Source organism: Scyliorhinus canicula, chromosome 10 (genome assembly GCF_902713615.1).
Source record: "Scyliorhinus canicula chromosome 10, sScyCan1.1, whole genome shotgun sequence".
In the NCBI taxonomy this organism is placed as follows: domain Eukaryota; kingdom Metazoa; phylum Chordata; class Chondrichthyes; order Carcharhiniformes; family Scyliorhinidae; genus Scyliorhinus; species Scyliorhinus canicula.
In genome coordinates, this window is record NC_052155.1 from 121531303 (window position 1) to 121545279 (window position 13977).

General features: G+C 48.6%; 1 protein-coding gene across 1 annotated transcript; it reads left to right on the top strand.

Annotated features, from left to right (window-relative positions):
• Positions 1–600: 600 nt before the first annotated feature.
• LOC119972142 (nucleosome assembly protein 1-like 1) lies at positions 601–1295 on the top strand. Its single transcript, XM_038808473.1, has 2 exons — positions 601–884; positions 1064–1295. The coding sequence occupies exons 1-2, from the start codon at positions 601–603 to the stop codon at positions 1293–1295; spliced, it is 516 nt and encodes a 171-aa protein (XP_038664401.1).
• The last annotated feature ends 12682 nt before the right edge of the window (positions 1296–13977 follow it).

The window sequence follows — 13977 nt, forward strand, 5'->3', positions numbered from 1 at the left end:
CGAATCTTTGGACAGTTTTGTCACTGACTTGAGGCTGAAGGCCCAGTCCTGCAATTTCAGTAATCTAAAATCGTCAATGAGCCCCAACCAAATCGTACCTGGCAAATCAAATGACAAGCTCCATGAGAGATTGCTGCAGAAGGAAGATTTGGTATTGGAAAAGGCAATTAAGATTTGCTCTGCAAGTGAGTTGGCTGCACAGCAAATCAATACACTCAGCGTGAAACATTTTGGTGCCAACATGGAGGAAGACGCCAGCGCCATTATTACTGTGACGCAGGTCAATACAAAACATAGTCTCAGTGCGGGCGGCCATTTTAAGCAGCCGACCGGGTCTACCATCTTATGCCAGAAATGTGGCCCGTGGCAATGTCCAGCATATGGAAAATGTATGTTCCAGGTGTAGCCGAAGGAATCACTTTGAGAAACAACATTTTTCACGTCCTTCAGTGGACCAAATCAGAGCAATTAACACATTGGAGTAGATGCCTCTGGAAGAGCAGTTCGTTATTGATCTAATTTCAGAAAAGGACCAGTCGTGAATGGCTGTATGGGCCAGACAGCAAGTAGCCAGATGTTTACTGCAGCTCACAACGAGATATGCTGGTGCACTCGCTTGGTGAGAAGCAAGCAGAAGCCGAGGTGAAAGACAACAAATCCAACGAGGCGCTGAGAAAGCCAAAGGGAATTCCAGGCTTCTGGTTAACAGTCTTCAAGAAGGTGCATATACTCCGTGACATGATACAGGAGCACGATGAGTCCATACTAAAGCATCTACAAGATGTGAACGTTAAATGTTCAAAGCATCCACAACTGGTGAGCTTCACTCTGGAGTTTACATTTGAGCCAAATCAGTATTTTACAAACGAGGTAATTACGAAAACGTACCCGCTGGAATCGTAGCCTGACGAGTGGGAATTCTCAACTTGTGACAAACCAGAAATCACGAGATGCACCGGGTGCCAGGTCAACTGGAATAAAGGGAAAATTGTCACATTGAAGACCATTAAAATGAAGCCGAAGCATTGCGGTCACTAAATGACTCATTCTTCAATATCTGCAGACCTCCAGAAGCTCTGCAGCATGGAATGTTAATCAAAAGTTCTGCAGCAAGACTCGCTGCTGACTTTGAAATTGGTCGAATCCTGCGTGAACACATAATTCCCTGTGCAATGTCGTATTTTAGAGCAGAAATATTTGCAGGTGACACTGACTCTGAAAATGACTACCTTGCTGAATCTTACGAACGCGATGAAGACAATGAAGTAAGCAAAGGTTTGGATGATGAGCCGTAGCTGGTCGAATATGAAATGCTAGTAAAAGCTGTTTCCCGGGAGAGATGGCATACTCAGTGTGGGAGCCTGTGCAGCGCTACGTTGGTGGTTTGGCAGCAATGACAAGGTGATCACAAGGGACAGCCAGCCTGAGTCGAACACCGAGAAGTCTGAATGTTCTGAGATGGCACACGCAGAAATGGATAGCAAGATTGCTGCAACAGACACTTCAGTCAAACCTGATGTAGCTCCACACCAACTGAAAACAGAGAACATTATACAATTCTGGAGAAACTAGCTCCAGAAGCATACGGGGAACCATTGAGGCCCTACGAAGAAGGTCTGGTAGTAGGCTCCCCAAGAGGGGCCTCCAGTATAGCCCCAGGAGAAACTCGCACATCATGGTAGCCTGCTGCGTCCTCCACAACATTGAGCAGTATTGGGGTGACATGCTGGTAGAGGAGGAGGAATACCAGGCCACGTCCGACAAGGAGGATGCAGAGGAGGGCCAGATTGTGCAGGGCATGGGGCCAGGCACAGGAGGCTACACAACGTGTGCAGCAGGGCTGCACTCATGGGACAGTCTAATTGCCTCTAGGTTCGCCGACTAGGGGCCTGACCAGTGGCAACTCGAAAGTCCTGGCAAGTCGCCCCTTCCCTGTCCACCCCCTTCTGTGCTTCCTACATGCTGCTGGCTCTGGGTTGGCAGTGGATCAGCGGGTCTGGTCCATGGATTGGAGATGAGTTCTGGAGTTCCACATCATTTGACAATGCCTGACTCCTGCCCTTGATAGCACTTTCCACCATCCTCCCGGGTGATCCCTGCATGCGAGCTGGCCATTCCATCACATGGTCCTATCAAACCCCTAGGATGGCGGGGGTAGGGATAGAGTGTGGGGTGCGAGGGGGGTGGTAACTGGTCTGGAGTTAGAGTCGGGGGGCCGGTGAGACATGCACCGGTTAGGCCTTACCACATGCTGTTCCCACATATCTAACCTGTCCCCTGCTGCTTCCCGGAGGCATCACTGGGGATGGCCCCTAGGGGCCAGTGCCCAGATCCAATGGCCATGTCCAGCACCCATGGCCTCCCACCACCCCCACCCTGCACACCCTCTGCGATAATCCTTCCCATCCCTCGCACCCTACAGACAGGGCACCAAGGCAGGTCTCCGTGTTGGTGAACAAGTGTTTATTGTGATATATACAGGTATTGTGCCCGAGCCCTATCGCTAATCTGTGTGCTTCACCTGTGCCAATTTAACTGGTGACTAACCTTCTGTCCTTACATGCCCCAATGGTCTGTCCAAATGGGTCTTCCAGGTGATACATCCGAAGTGGAGATGCGTGCTGTGATCCAGCCCTGTGACCTGCTTCCCCTTTGGCGGTTGTCCCCTGGATCAACCGGGTCCAAATGGGCCAGGCAGTCTTCCGGATGTCACAGATGGCATGGTGCCAACCTGTTCTGCATGCTGCCCATTGGATATGCCAGGGACAGATGGGGGAATTCGAAGGTGCTGCTGCACACCGGCGCCTCCCCTACAGGAGTCACCAGTACGGGCTCCATCATCTCCTCCTCACTCGGGGTGCCCGAAGGCCCCTGGGTAACTCCTGGGGAGTGCAGCTGGAATGGGTTCCGGGCCTCCACCGTCATCGGGCACAGCCAGTCCTGGAGGCCCGCTCTTCCTCATCGAGCGACTCCATGCTCACGGCCAGAGAGCACAGGGACTGGGCCTGTTCCCTCTGGGCCTGTGTCACGTCCTTCTGGGACAGGTCATCGTCCCTCTGGGACCAGGCCCCTTCCCTCTGGGATCGGGCCACCTCCCTCTGGGACCCGGCCCCTTCCCTCTGGTATTGGGCCTCCTCCCTCTGGGAGCGGGCCTGTCCCTCTGGGACCAGGCCATGTCCCGCTGGGACCGGGACCCGTCTCTTTGGGAATGGGCTTCGTCCCTCTTGGACCGGGCCATGTTCCTCTTGGACCGAGCCTCGTCCCGCTGGGACCGGGCCTCGTCCCTCTGGAACCAGGCCACATCACTCCGTGTCTGGTTCAGGTCAGCCAGGGCCAGGCCAATGCTCGCAACGCCTGCAACAATGGCCTGTTGTGATTGGGCCATGCACTGGAGAACCACTGCAATGTCTATGTGGTCCTGGTAGATGGCAGCCCTGTCCTGTGCCTCGGCCACCGCCCGCACACTGTGTCACAGCGGATCCCACCCATGCGGTGTTGGCCTGGGTAGTGCGCATGGTTAGCACCACCTCCTGATCTCTGCAGGAGGCTGGACGCCTCTAACTGCACCTCCCAGGCCCTCTATGGTTCCTGAAACCCTCTCCTGTGGTCCCTGGTTCTGCGTCTGGATCTCCAGCATTGATGAGACCACCCTTTTCAGAAGCCCGAGACCCGTCTGGACAGCAGCTAGTCCCTGGAGTCAGGCCGCGCTCCAACCGTCCGCCCCCTCAGGAGTTCCTATTTGCACATGATGTACCACAGCATGTGTGTGGTGAGTACCAGATATTGCCCCAGGAGCCTCTTCACTAACAATTCCCAACCGAGGTCAGTGTCACTTGGAATGGTGGAGGGTTCCGGTGACAGCAGTGTCGTTCCCAGATGTGTCCTCCAGGGTGTCGCGGGGATGCGGCTGTGGGCACGGGTCACCAGTAGGTCCAGCCTTGTCGCTGGATGTGTCTCGGGGTTGTGGGGTGGGGGGGGGGGGGGAGGCGAGGGACACCAGATGGACCCGCCTCGTCACCAGGAGATCCTGCAAAACATAAGGCAAGATGCATGGTTAAAATGCAAGTGTGGAGGGGGAGTACCTCACATGGAAGAGGGTCATCGCTGTACATTGCGGGCTCACTTGGTTCTCCGATGTCGATCTGTACCTCAGCAACTGCCCGCTCTCCGATTCCACCGACCAGGTCCAACCCCCTCTGCTGTGCGACAGTGAAGAGCTGCAGGTCCAGCGGGCTCCCTCCGTTCTTCTCCCCCTCCAGGTGGTTGTGGGCAGCCTTCTCCTAGGGGAACAGATAATGCAGCGCGTGAGATACTCTGACACGGGTAGCTCAGGGGGTCTACAGCTGGTGGCCTGCATGTGCAGGGTACCCAGCCATGCCAAGCAGTATGGGTCTAAGCATGTGGTGCAGGGTGGGGTGCGTGTGGACTGCCAGCAGGTGGAGTTTGATCACTCTCTAGGAGGAGGGGAGGGCTACAGATGTGTGGGACGGGGGTGGTGCCAGGTAGTGCCAGGTAACCCACCTTAGCTGGCGTGGGGGGGTTGCCCAATCAACACCCAGCGCTGTCCACCTGTCCACTTGGTGGGGGCTGCATGGAATGGGGAGTGGGTAATGGGTGTGGGGCATGTGGGACTGGGGTTGGTTCTAGGGTCACAGGGTGGTAACTCACTCTTCCAGTTATTGCTGGCCAGTCCTGGCAGTGGGGCCCAAGTTCATAAATCATAAACCATAGAATTTGCATTGCAGAAGGAGGCCATTCGGTCCGTCGAGTCTGCACCGGCCCTTACAAAGTGCACCCTACTGAAGCCCACGTATCCACCCTATCCCCGTAACCCAGTAACCCCCACTTAACATTTCTTGGACACTAAGGGCAATTTAGTGGCCAATCCACCTAACCCGCACATCTTTGGACTGTGGGAGGAAACCGGAGCACCCGGAGGAAACCCTCGCAGACACGGGGAGAACGTGCAGACTCCGCACAGATAGTGACCCATGCCGGGAATCGAACTTGGGACCTTGGAGCAGTGAAGCAACTGTGCTAACCACTAAGCTACCATGCTGCCCATTCAGATGCTCTCAGCCACTGCAACCTGTGCCCAGGCCCGGTTGACATCCTTGGGCGGCAGCCTCCTACCCACCCTGGGGAACAGGGTGTCCCGCCTCACCTCCATGCATCTCAACCGGGTCTCCAGTTCGGCACCAGTGAGCCTCGGGGCTGCTCTTTGTGGTGGCATCGTCTTGGGTAGAATGAGAGGGTGGGGAGTGGAGTGTTTATATGAGGCTGTAGCTTGTCAGGCTCTCGAGTCCCAATCCCAATCCTGGTGGATCACACACTAGCGTTCGTCAGAATTGCATTAGTTCCACGTGGCACCATCGCTAGCCCATTAGGATGCCCTAAATCGCTCCGGGACCGGCAACGCTATCGGGATCATAGAACACCACCGATTCAGTCCTGGGGTTAGCACTTACGGCGGAATTCTCCCATCGGGAGACAAAGAGCCAATGCCGGAGTGAAACCCGGTCGCGCGCTGTTCATGCCGGCAGTGACCAGGTGTGGTTGGCGCCGGCGTGAACCAGTCGGGTTCGGCAGCTCGGCCCATTCGGGCCGGAGAATCGGCGGTCGCCGTGAGAAACGGCAAGCGGCGATTCTCCGAGCGGCCTGTCGAAAAACACGACACGCCATTTTGGGGGGAGTGGGAGAATCGCGGGGGGTGCCAGGACGGCATGTCGTGATTCGCCTGGCACTCCCGCGATTCTCCCACCCGGCGTGGGGTGTGGAGAATCGCGCCCCGTCTCTAGAATGGAGAATCCAGCCCACTATCCTTTAAACCAAACCGCTTGACTTGGTCCAGGTTCCCTCCTGCATTCCTGGTGACCAGGGCCTTAGTCCACCTCTCCATAACTCTGCTTCATAGGTGAAAAGGCAAAGAAGTTTTGATTAGTTAACTCTGCTGTTTGGGACGTGTTAGTGCTCATTTTATTAATGATTCCTTTTTAAGTGATCAATTTATTGCTCTGACATTGATTTTTTTTGCTCAACAAGTTGTTTATGTTTTCTTCACACCTTAACATTTTTTTGAAATTCACATTTAATGTTGTGCCAAGCCAGATCACTGGCAGCTACTGCTGGGTTTCTCCCTGAGGGAATTGAAGAGGCTCATGAGAGTCTAATAGATTTTTGGAAGGCCAGCAAAGGGGGTGTTTTTGCCCCAGTAGTTGCTCCGCAGATCTGGTGGCATCAATGCAGAGAGAAACAGAGGCAAGTGACCCTTTATCAGGACTAGTTCAGATTGTGGACCTGAAACATTGGCCAAAATGCTCCGGCCCATTCCAACTGTGGGATCTTCTGGTCGGTGGGTGTTTTAATGGCTTGCTGCATCCACTGCGGGAGATCCCCCTGCGACAGGGCTAGAAAATTCCAGCTATTGACTGTTTTTTCTCTCCCCAGATACTGCCTGGCCTGCTGAGTGTTTCCAGCATTTTCTGTTTATATTGCAGATTTTCAGCATCTGCGGCAGTTTGCTCTATGCTGGACATTTGTAAACGTGGTTAGTTTCAATTTAAAATGAGATAATATTAATCATTCGATATAAAGTGTCATTTCTCGGCTAACTAAGTCCATAGAAATAGCATATTATTGAACTTCAATTGCTTGGTGCTAAATTACTGAATGGTTTTGCCATTTTTAAAGAAGCAAGAGAACCCAGGAGTCATGCACCAACAGAGTGCACATAGGGTTGTTGTTTGTGGTGCTTGTGAAATTCAAGTATTTTGGATGTTGCTGTCCAGATATTGCACAGTCCCAGATTCAAAGAAGAGGAGCTGTAACATAATATGAATGAGCATTTTGAGTATGGTTCCCAGTTCTGGGCACCTGAAGGATGCGGGTCCGGGGTGGAGATAAGGGACCCGGAAACAGGAGAAGAACCATGGCCGGGATTCTCCCCTATCCGCCGGGGTGGGGCGGGGCGTCCCGGCGTACCGGAGTGGCGAGAACCACTCCGGCGTCGGGCCTCCACAAAGGTGCGGAATTCTCCGCACCTTTAGGGGCTAGGCCAGCGCCGGAGTGGCTCCCGCTCCGCCGACTGCGCCAATGGCCTTTGGCGCCCCGCCGACTGGCGTCGGGGCTGGCCGAAAGGCGATTCCAGCCCCCGCCGATTCCCGGGTGGCGGAGACGGGATTTCGAAGGCCCCGGGCGATTCCCCGACCCTGCGGGGGGTCGGAGAATTCCGTCCCTGATATCAACCTGATATCAACAGTGTAAAGACTGAAGCTGACAATGGTGCAGACAACCAGAGTGAAAGGCTACAGCTGACAGAAGCTGTTCATTCAGCCAAAATACTTGGTGATCAGTAACTTCAGGCGACTGCTACTCAGTGCTTTGGATATCAATCGTAACACCTAGCCTATGAGAATTTTCGGCAGAAAGGGGATCTCCCTGTGCTAGAGTTGCTTGGACCTTTGAGGAAGAGCAGAAGCTTGATCCAGCCCAACAGCCACTGCAGGAGCAGCAACTCCAGCAGTGTCAGCAGACACATGTATCGCCACAAAACAGAGGGGATAGGCACAGAACCATACCTGATGGAAGGTGATAGCTCCCACACAGGGTGCACAGGGTGAGCTTCCTCAGTAAACCTCTGGAAGATCAGGCTCTCGTATCAGTTGGTTGCAGATATCTGCAGCCTCTTGGAAGCAGACCGCCATCCAAGGATAGTAGCGGATCATCCATTGTCTGTGACTGTCAACCCTTTAATTCCTTTATGCTTCACCGCACCAGGGACCCGGGTTCGATTCCTGGCTTGGGTCACTGTCTGTGCGGATTCTGCACATTCTCTCCGTGTCTGCATGGGTTTCCTCCGGGTGCTCCGGTTTCCTCCCACATGTCCCGAAAGACGTGCTTGTTAGGTGAATTGGACATTCTGAATTCTCCCTCAGTGTACCCGAACAGGCGGCAGAGTGTGGCAACAAGGGGACTTTCACAGTAACTTCATTTCAGTGTTAAAGCAAGCCTACTTGTGACACAAATAAAGATTATTATTACATCTGGCCCCTTCCAGGTATCTGCTGCTGACATCTGCAAGATCTTGCAATGTGCAGCTCACCACTGCCTCACCCTGGTCACTGATGCATTGTCTACCATTGCCACAAACCTGGAGCCATTTTGACCAGGACGAATCAAAGCTAGAGGCTATCAACTTGACTTCACTCATAGAATTTACATAGGTCCGGGGGTGGAGGTGGTGATGGTGGTGGTGTGAGAGGTTATTGATTGGGCTCATTGGCAATCAAGGCAATATCCAATCAGCCTGGTCTCTTTACTAATCAGAAACCTTACACCATCTTAAATGTACAACTGGTCTGTGACCACTTCAAAAACATCATACATGTCTCCACAAGGTATCTGGGCAGTTGCCATGATGCCTTCATCCTTCAGCAGTGTTAATTATCACAGATGTTTTCTCCACCAAACAGCCTCAATGTTTGTTTCTTGGGGGAACAAGGGATGAGGAGAGGAGGGCGGAACCCAGTGTGCCTCTTGATGCCTGAAACAACACAGCTGCTTGCCCATGAAGGCCCCAATAGCCTCTGGCCTGGGAAAGGGTCACGGCAGGTTTGCAAATCAGTTAACGGGGCACCCCAGCTGAAAATGGTTCCGGCAGGCAAAGCAGCCAATGTGTTCACAGCAAAGAGCACGAACAGCAAATGAGATAAATGGACAGTTCATCTGTGGTCTTGATTTGAGATGAATATTGATCGGGATTTTGGTCAAATTCTCTGCTCTTCTTGCTATCAGTTAGCTCACTTACAGTCAGACAATTTACTAATTGGATTAACTGGTTCCAGAAGATTCAGCCCCAAGAGTTTGGGTGTATTCTCTCCAATAGATATTCATAAAATTATTCCTTCAAATTTAACTTCTTAACATTTAAGCCTCTAATCATGTGGTATAATATGAGTGTTTTATTTGTCATACATTATTTTTAACATCAAGGCCTTTTTGACTCTGCAATCATGGTAATGTGCTTAGCTCATTATGTTTCACTTTTATACTGGCCACCCCTCCTCCAAACCAATCTCTGCCAGTGCATCCATTTATTCAGACTAATGTTACTTTAATAGAGCAAAGATGTTCTGTTTTCTATCATTCCACTGTGTGCAACTAGCAGTCAAACTACACCCGACAACCATTGCATGTCCAGATGACAATTTTGCATCGCCAAACGTTCTGGTCTGTTTTTCATTTTTCAATTAATCTTCACACACTTTTTCCACTTTTGGGGAATAGTAGGGATGTAATGGAAGGATTCCCAGGCTGAATAATCAGCCCCTTTAATTACGTCATGAATACTCCTTCCATTGGGGCATCATAGTGGCCTAGTGGTTAGCACAGCTGCCTCACGGCGTGAGGTCCCAGGTTTGATCTTGGCTCTGGGTCACTGGCCGTGTGGAGTTTCTCCCCGTGTTTGCATGGGTTTCGCCCCCACAACCCAAAGCCGTGCAGGTTAGGTGGACTGGCCACGCTAAATTGCCCCATAATTGAAAAAAATTAATTGGGTACTCTAAATTTTTAAAAAATGAATACTCCTTCTGTGGCCAAAAAGCCCAGGCATACAACTGGAACCCAGAGCTTCGGGTCCAATGGTAAGGATACTACCAATGTGCCACAAGACATCCTCTGGTCTGGTAAGATTTTATACAATAAATCCAGAATTCTATCTTTTCATAATTTAAATAAATTTATTTTTCAACTCTCCATAAGGGCAGAAGTGGGGATGTCTGCTAATCATTGCACAATGTTCAGCACCATTCATGACTCCTCGCACATTGCTGTCCTAGTCCAAATTGGGCTTGGGCTGATGAACTGGCAAGTAACATTCACAGCACACAAGTGCTAGACATGACCATATCCAACAAGAGAGAATCCACTGTCTCACCATGATATTCAATGGAATTACCATCGCTGAATTCTCCATTATCAACATCCTGGGGGTTACCAATAACCAGAAACTGAACTGGACTTCTGCGGCTGCAAGTGCAGGTCAGAGACTGGGAACTGTGACGAGTAACTCATCTGACTCCCCAAAGTCTGTCCACAGGCTACAAGGTACAAGTCAGAAGTGTGATGGAATACTCTCTACTGCCTGGACAAGTGCAGCTCCAACAATACTCAACACCATCAAGGATTAGGCAGCCACATGATTAGCACCCCATCCAACACCTTAAACATTCTATTCCTCACCGCTGACATATGGTGACAGCAGTGTGCACCATCCACAGGCATTACAGTAACTCACCAAGTCTACTTCAACAGAATCTTCCAAACCTGCAGCCTCTACCATCCAGAAGGACAAGGGCAGCAGACGCATGAGAACACCACCACCTCACGTTCACCTCCAAGCTGCACACTATCCTAATTTAATCCTCTGCTCCTCCACTGTCAATGGGTCAAAACCTTGGAACCCCCTCAATAACAGCACAGTGGGTGTATCTCATAGACTTCAACAGTTCAAGTTGGTGGCTCACCATCACTTTCTGAAGGATCATTTGGGATGGGCAATGAAGGCTGGCCTAGCCAGTGAAGACTAAAGATGCCCTGTGAAAAAATAAATAAAAACATACATGAATCCATATTATAATATTACAGGGAGGAGATAATAGGCAAGGAGGCAAATGTGCCTTACCTTTGCGTTGAAAGCTTTAAACTGTGATCTCCCTTTCAGTGCATGTTCTAAATGACTGCAACACCGTTGATGCAAACTTTCTGCAATATGGATTGGCTCCCTCAATTAAATTGGACCTAAGCTGTGGCCCTGAAAAGCGTGCGCACAGGTTCCCAACTCCTTTTGCATTTGTTAACTTCATAGGGCATGTTGGGCATCTTGGGCACGCTGTAAGCCACTTTGGCCTCTGTGCCTGATTGCCTAGATACTGCTGCCACTGTAAAAAGTATTTCTATTTCTGCCTTAATTCCCACCCCAATTAGACCTGTCCTGCCTGGCTGTACAGTCACTGTTCTGCACACTAACTGCTCCTTCATAATGCTGACCAAATTGATTTCCCATAGAATCTTCTGGTCTCCCACATGCTTTATATGTACACACAGAGCAGGTTAACTTCCAATGGTTACATGATAGGCCACATAGCATCAATTTGCCCTTAAATGCAGGAATCATCCCAATCCCACCGCTACATAATGAGACATGATAGTTTACAGAAAATAAAGCACTAAGTGAATCTAGTTCACATGAGACTAGTTTCTGCCTAATTTCATTCATTGGTTCATTTTTACACAAGCCTCCACATTATTCCTCTAAGTCAATTCCCACCAATGAGTTACTTCTCTTTAAAGATTTATTTTAAACTAACAACCAAAGCCAGAAATATGTTTCAAAAGAGGAATAACCTTCAGGCTCTTTGAAAAGGCAAGTAGTATCTTCTGTGAAGTATTTTGCATTAGGTGAACAATTTACTGTTAAGACGCACACTTCACATTCATTATTCTGGTGATCACTGAACTCTTCACATGCAGTTCAAAACACACAGATGTCTGGAATGTTTTCCATAATAGGACCATCTCAACATATGCTGAACATGTGCAGAAACATAAGACATGAACAATGTGGCTATGTGACTCTCACTGGAATGCTGTGTTAGAGAATATGAATCTAATTAACCCGTCGTTTTCTACTACATACAGCACATTGTTCTGCCCCCTCTGGTTCATTGACATGCTATTTGTGTTACATGATTACACTATACCTATTTTCAGCTAACGAGGACATCCCATTTTGTATGGAAAGAATTTTGATTCACCTGCAAGGCTTTCTGCATTTGAATCACCCAGCTTTTAAAATAATGTGATCCAGTATGTGTGCATACATACAGAAAGTATACACTCTTACTTGTTATTTTCTGATCTGAACTCAATTTTCGATGGCAGCAAAGTTAATGTTATTTTTCCAGCCATTTAGGTTTTAAGTGGTGAATAGGTTATCTTTGTACAAGCCTGTTAAACAACCCTACCTAATGCTTTCCCATTGTAAATGTCACAATCAGGAAATACATCAATGAGAAATTGGATTTCTAATGGATCAGAAATGCATTGAACGATTTCCAAACCATATTTCAAGCAGAAACATACACAGAGCAAGGCATCTTTAGCATTGTCATCAGCAAACATAAAGCAAAGTGTTGATTGTGTTGGGTAACGTGAATTAGTGACAGGATTCATGCAAATAAACATTTTTATTGGTCCAGATAACAGACATGAATATGTGTTGAAAGCTCATACTCTTAAATGGATTCAGATCAGAGCAGGCATCATGCACACAATCTATCCTTATCGAGATGTGGGTAAAAGCAAATTACTGCGGATGCTGGAATCTGAAACAAAAACAGAAAATACTGGACAATCGCAGCAGGTCTGACAGCATCTGGGGAGAGAGAAGGGAGCTAATGTTTCGAGTCTTGATAACTCTTTGTCAAAGCTTTGACAAAGAGTCACCCAGACTCGAAACATTAGCTCCCTTCTCTCTGCACAGATGCTGTCAGACCTGTACATACGGGTCCTATCTGATAGTGTTTATAATGAATGCTCCAACAGGTTTGTTTCCTACTGGCACAGGGAGCACATAATTCATTGTGAGAGCCGAGTGTGATTATCATAGAATAATAGAATAGAATCCCTACAATGCAGAAGAAGGCCATTCGGCCCATCGAGTCCGCAGTTTGCCCCCGAAAGGGCACCCTATCCAGGCACAATCCCCTGTCCTATCCCCGTAACCCCACCTAACCTTTGGACAATCAGGAGCAATTTAGCATGACCAATCCACGTAACCTGCACATCTTTAGACTCTGGGAGGAAACCAGAGCACCTGGAGGAAACCCACGCAGACACCAGGAGAATGTGCAAACTCCACACAGCCAGCCAAGGTTAGAATTCAATCCAGGTTCCCATTATTTTAAAACTATTTACTTCTCAAATGTAAATCTTCATCCATCATGGGAGCACTTGTTAAAATATATATATATATTAAATTTTATCAGTTAAGGAATTGTTTCCCTTATGCAGCCAAATTTACGTTTCACCAGGTTCAGTGGAGTATTGGAAGCAATAATGAGCCAGCAGAATCTGCTCACATTCAACCTTAGTTGAAACACCCAAACTGAAATCTCCCTATTCCGTGCATCTGACAAATGCTATCCCTGATAGGGCAGCTGACAGAATTTGTTAAATCTGCTCTTTTAAATTATGCATTATTATTTTACAGATTGCGAATGATAGAGCTTAATGTTAGTAATTCTATCAGTAATAATGCTAATTATAACCTCGCTCCTTTACGTTCTATGCCACTATTCCACTGTGAATCAGATTTCAATGGTCATTAGAATCACGGAGGAAAGAATTAATTCAAATTGGTCGAAACGATAACTGAAAAATGCCACAACACAAATTCTTTAATGGAATTACGCAAAAAAAGGAACACAGAAGCTACAATATTAGATAAAAGCTACAAGTCACACCAGGATCAACCAGCAGCTGATGAAAAATGATGGATTAATATTTTCGATGAGACTCTTCGTCAGAACAGACAACGGGTATGCTGATTGTTATTGGCTAAGTATAGATCCATTTTAGCTTGTACAGTAGGTTGTGAATTCAGGAATCCAATTTGTAAATAAAATCCATCCTTAACATGAAGCAACAGATAAATGAGTAAGATTTTTGCAGTTAATGCCTCTGCTTTCTTTGAAGTAACTAACAAAAGGAGCTGCTGTTTTACTATGTCAGATGTAGGATGAGAAACACGCCACACCAGAGAAGAGGAGCTGGCACATATCTCATCAGCAAAACATGAGAAGGTACTTGAGTAGAAAATCTCAATCTGTTTGCCACAGGCTATTTTCCAGTGCCTCATGCAATATGCTGTGCACGCATCTTTTTCTGATCCTTTTTGAAAATTAAATGAGATACTCC

Excerpts from the sequence above, each read along its gene's own strand:
- LOC119972142 (XM_038808473.1), top strand. The coding sequence starts at position 601 with ATGCTGGTGCACTCGCTTGGTGAGAAGCAAGCAGAAGCCGAGGTGAAA. Across the intron at positions 885-1,063 it reads AACGAGGTAATTACGAAAAC|ACCTCCAGAAGCTCTGCAGC; the intron begins GTACCCGCTGGA and ends CAATATCTGCAG.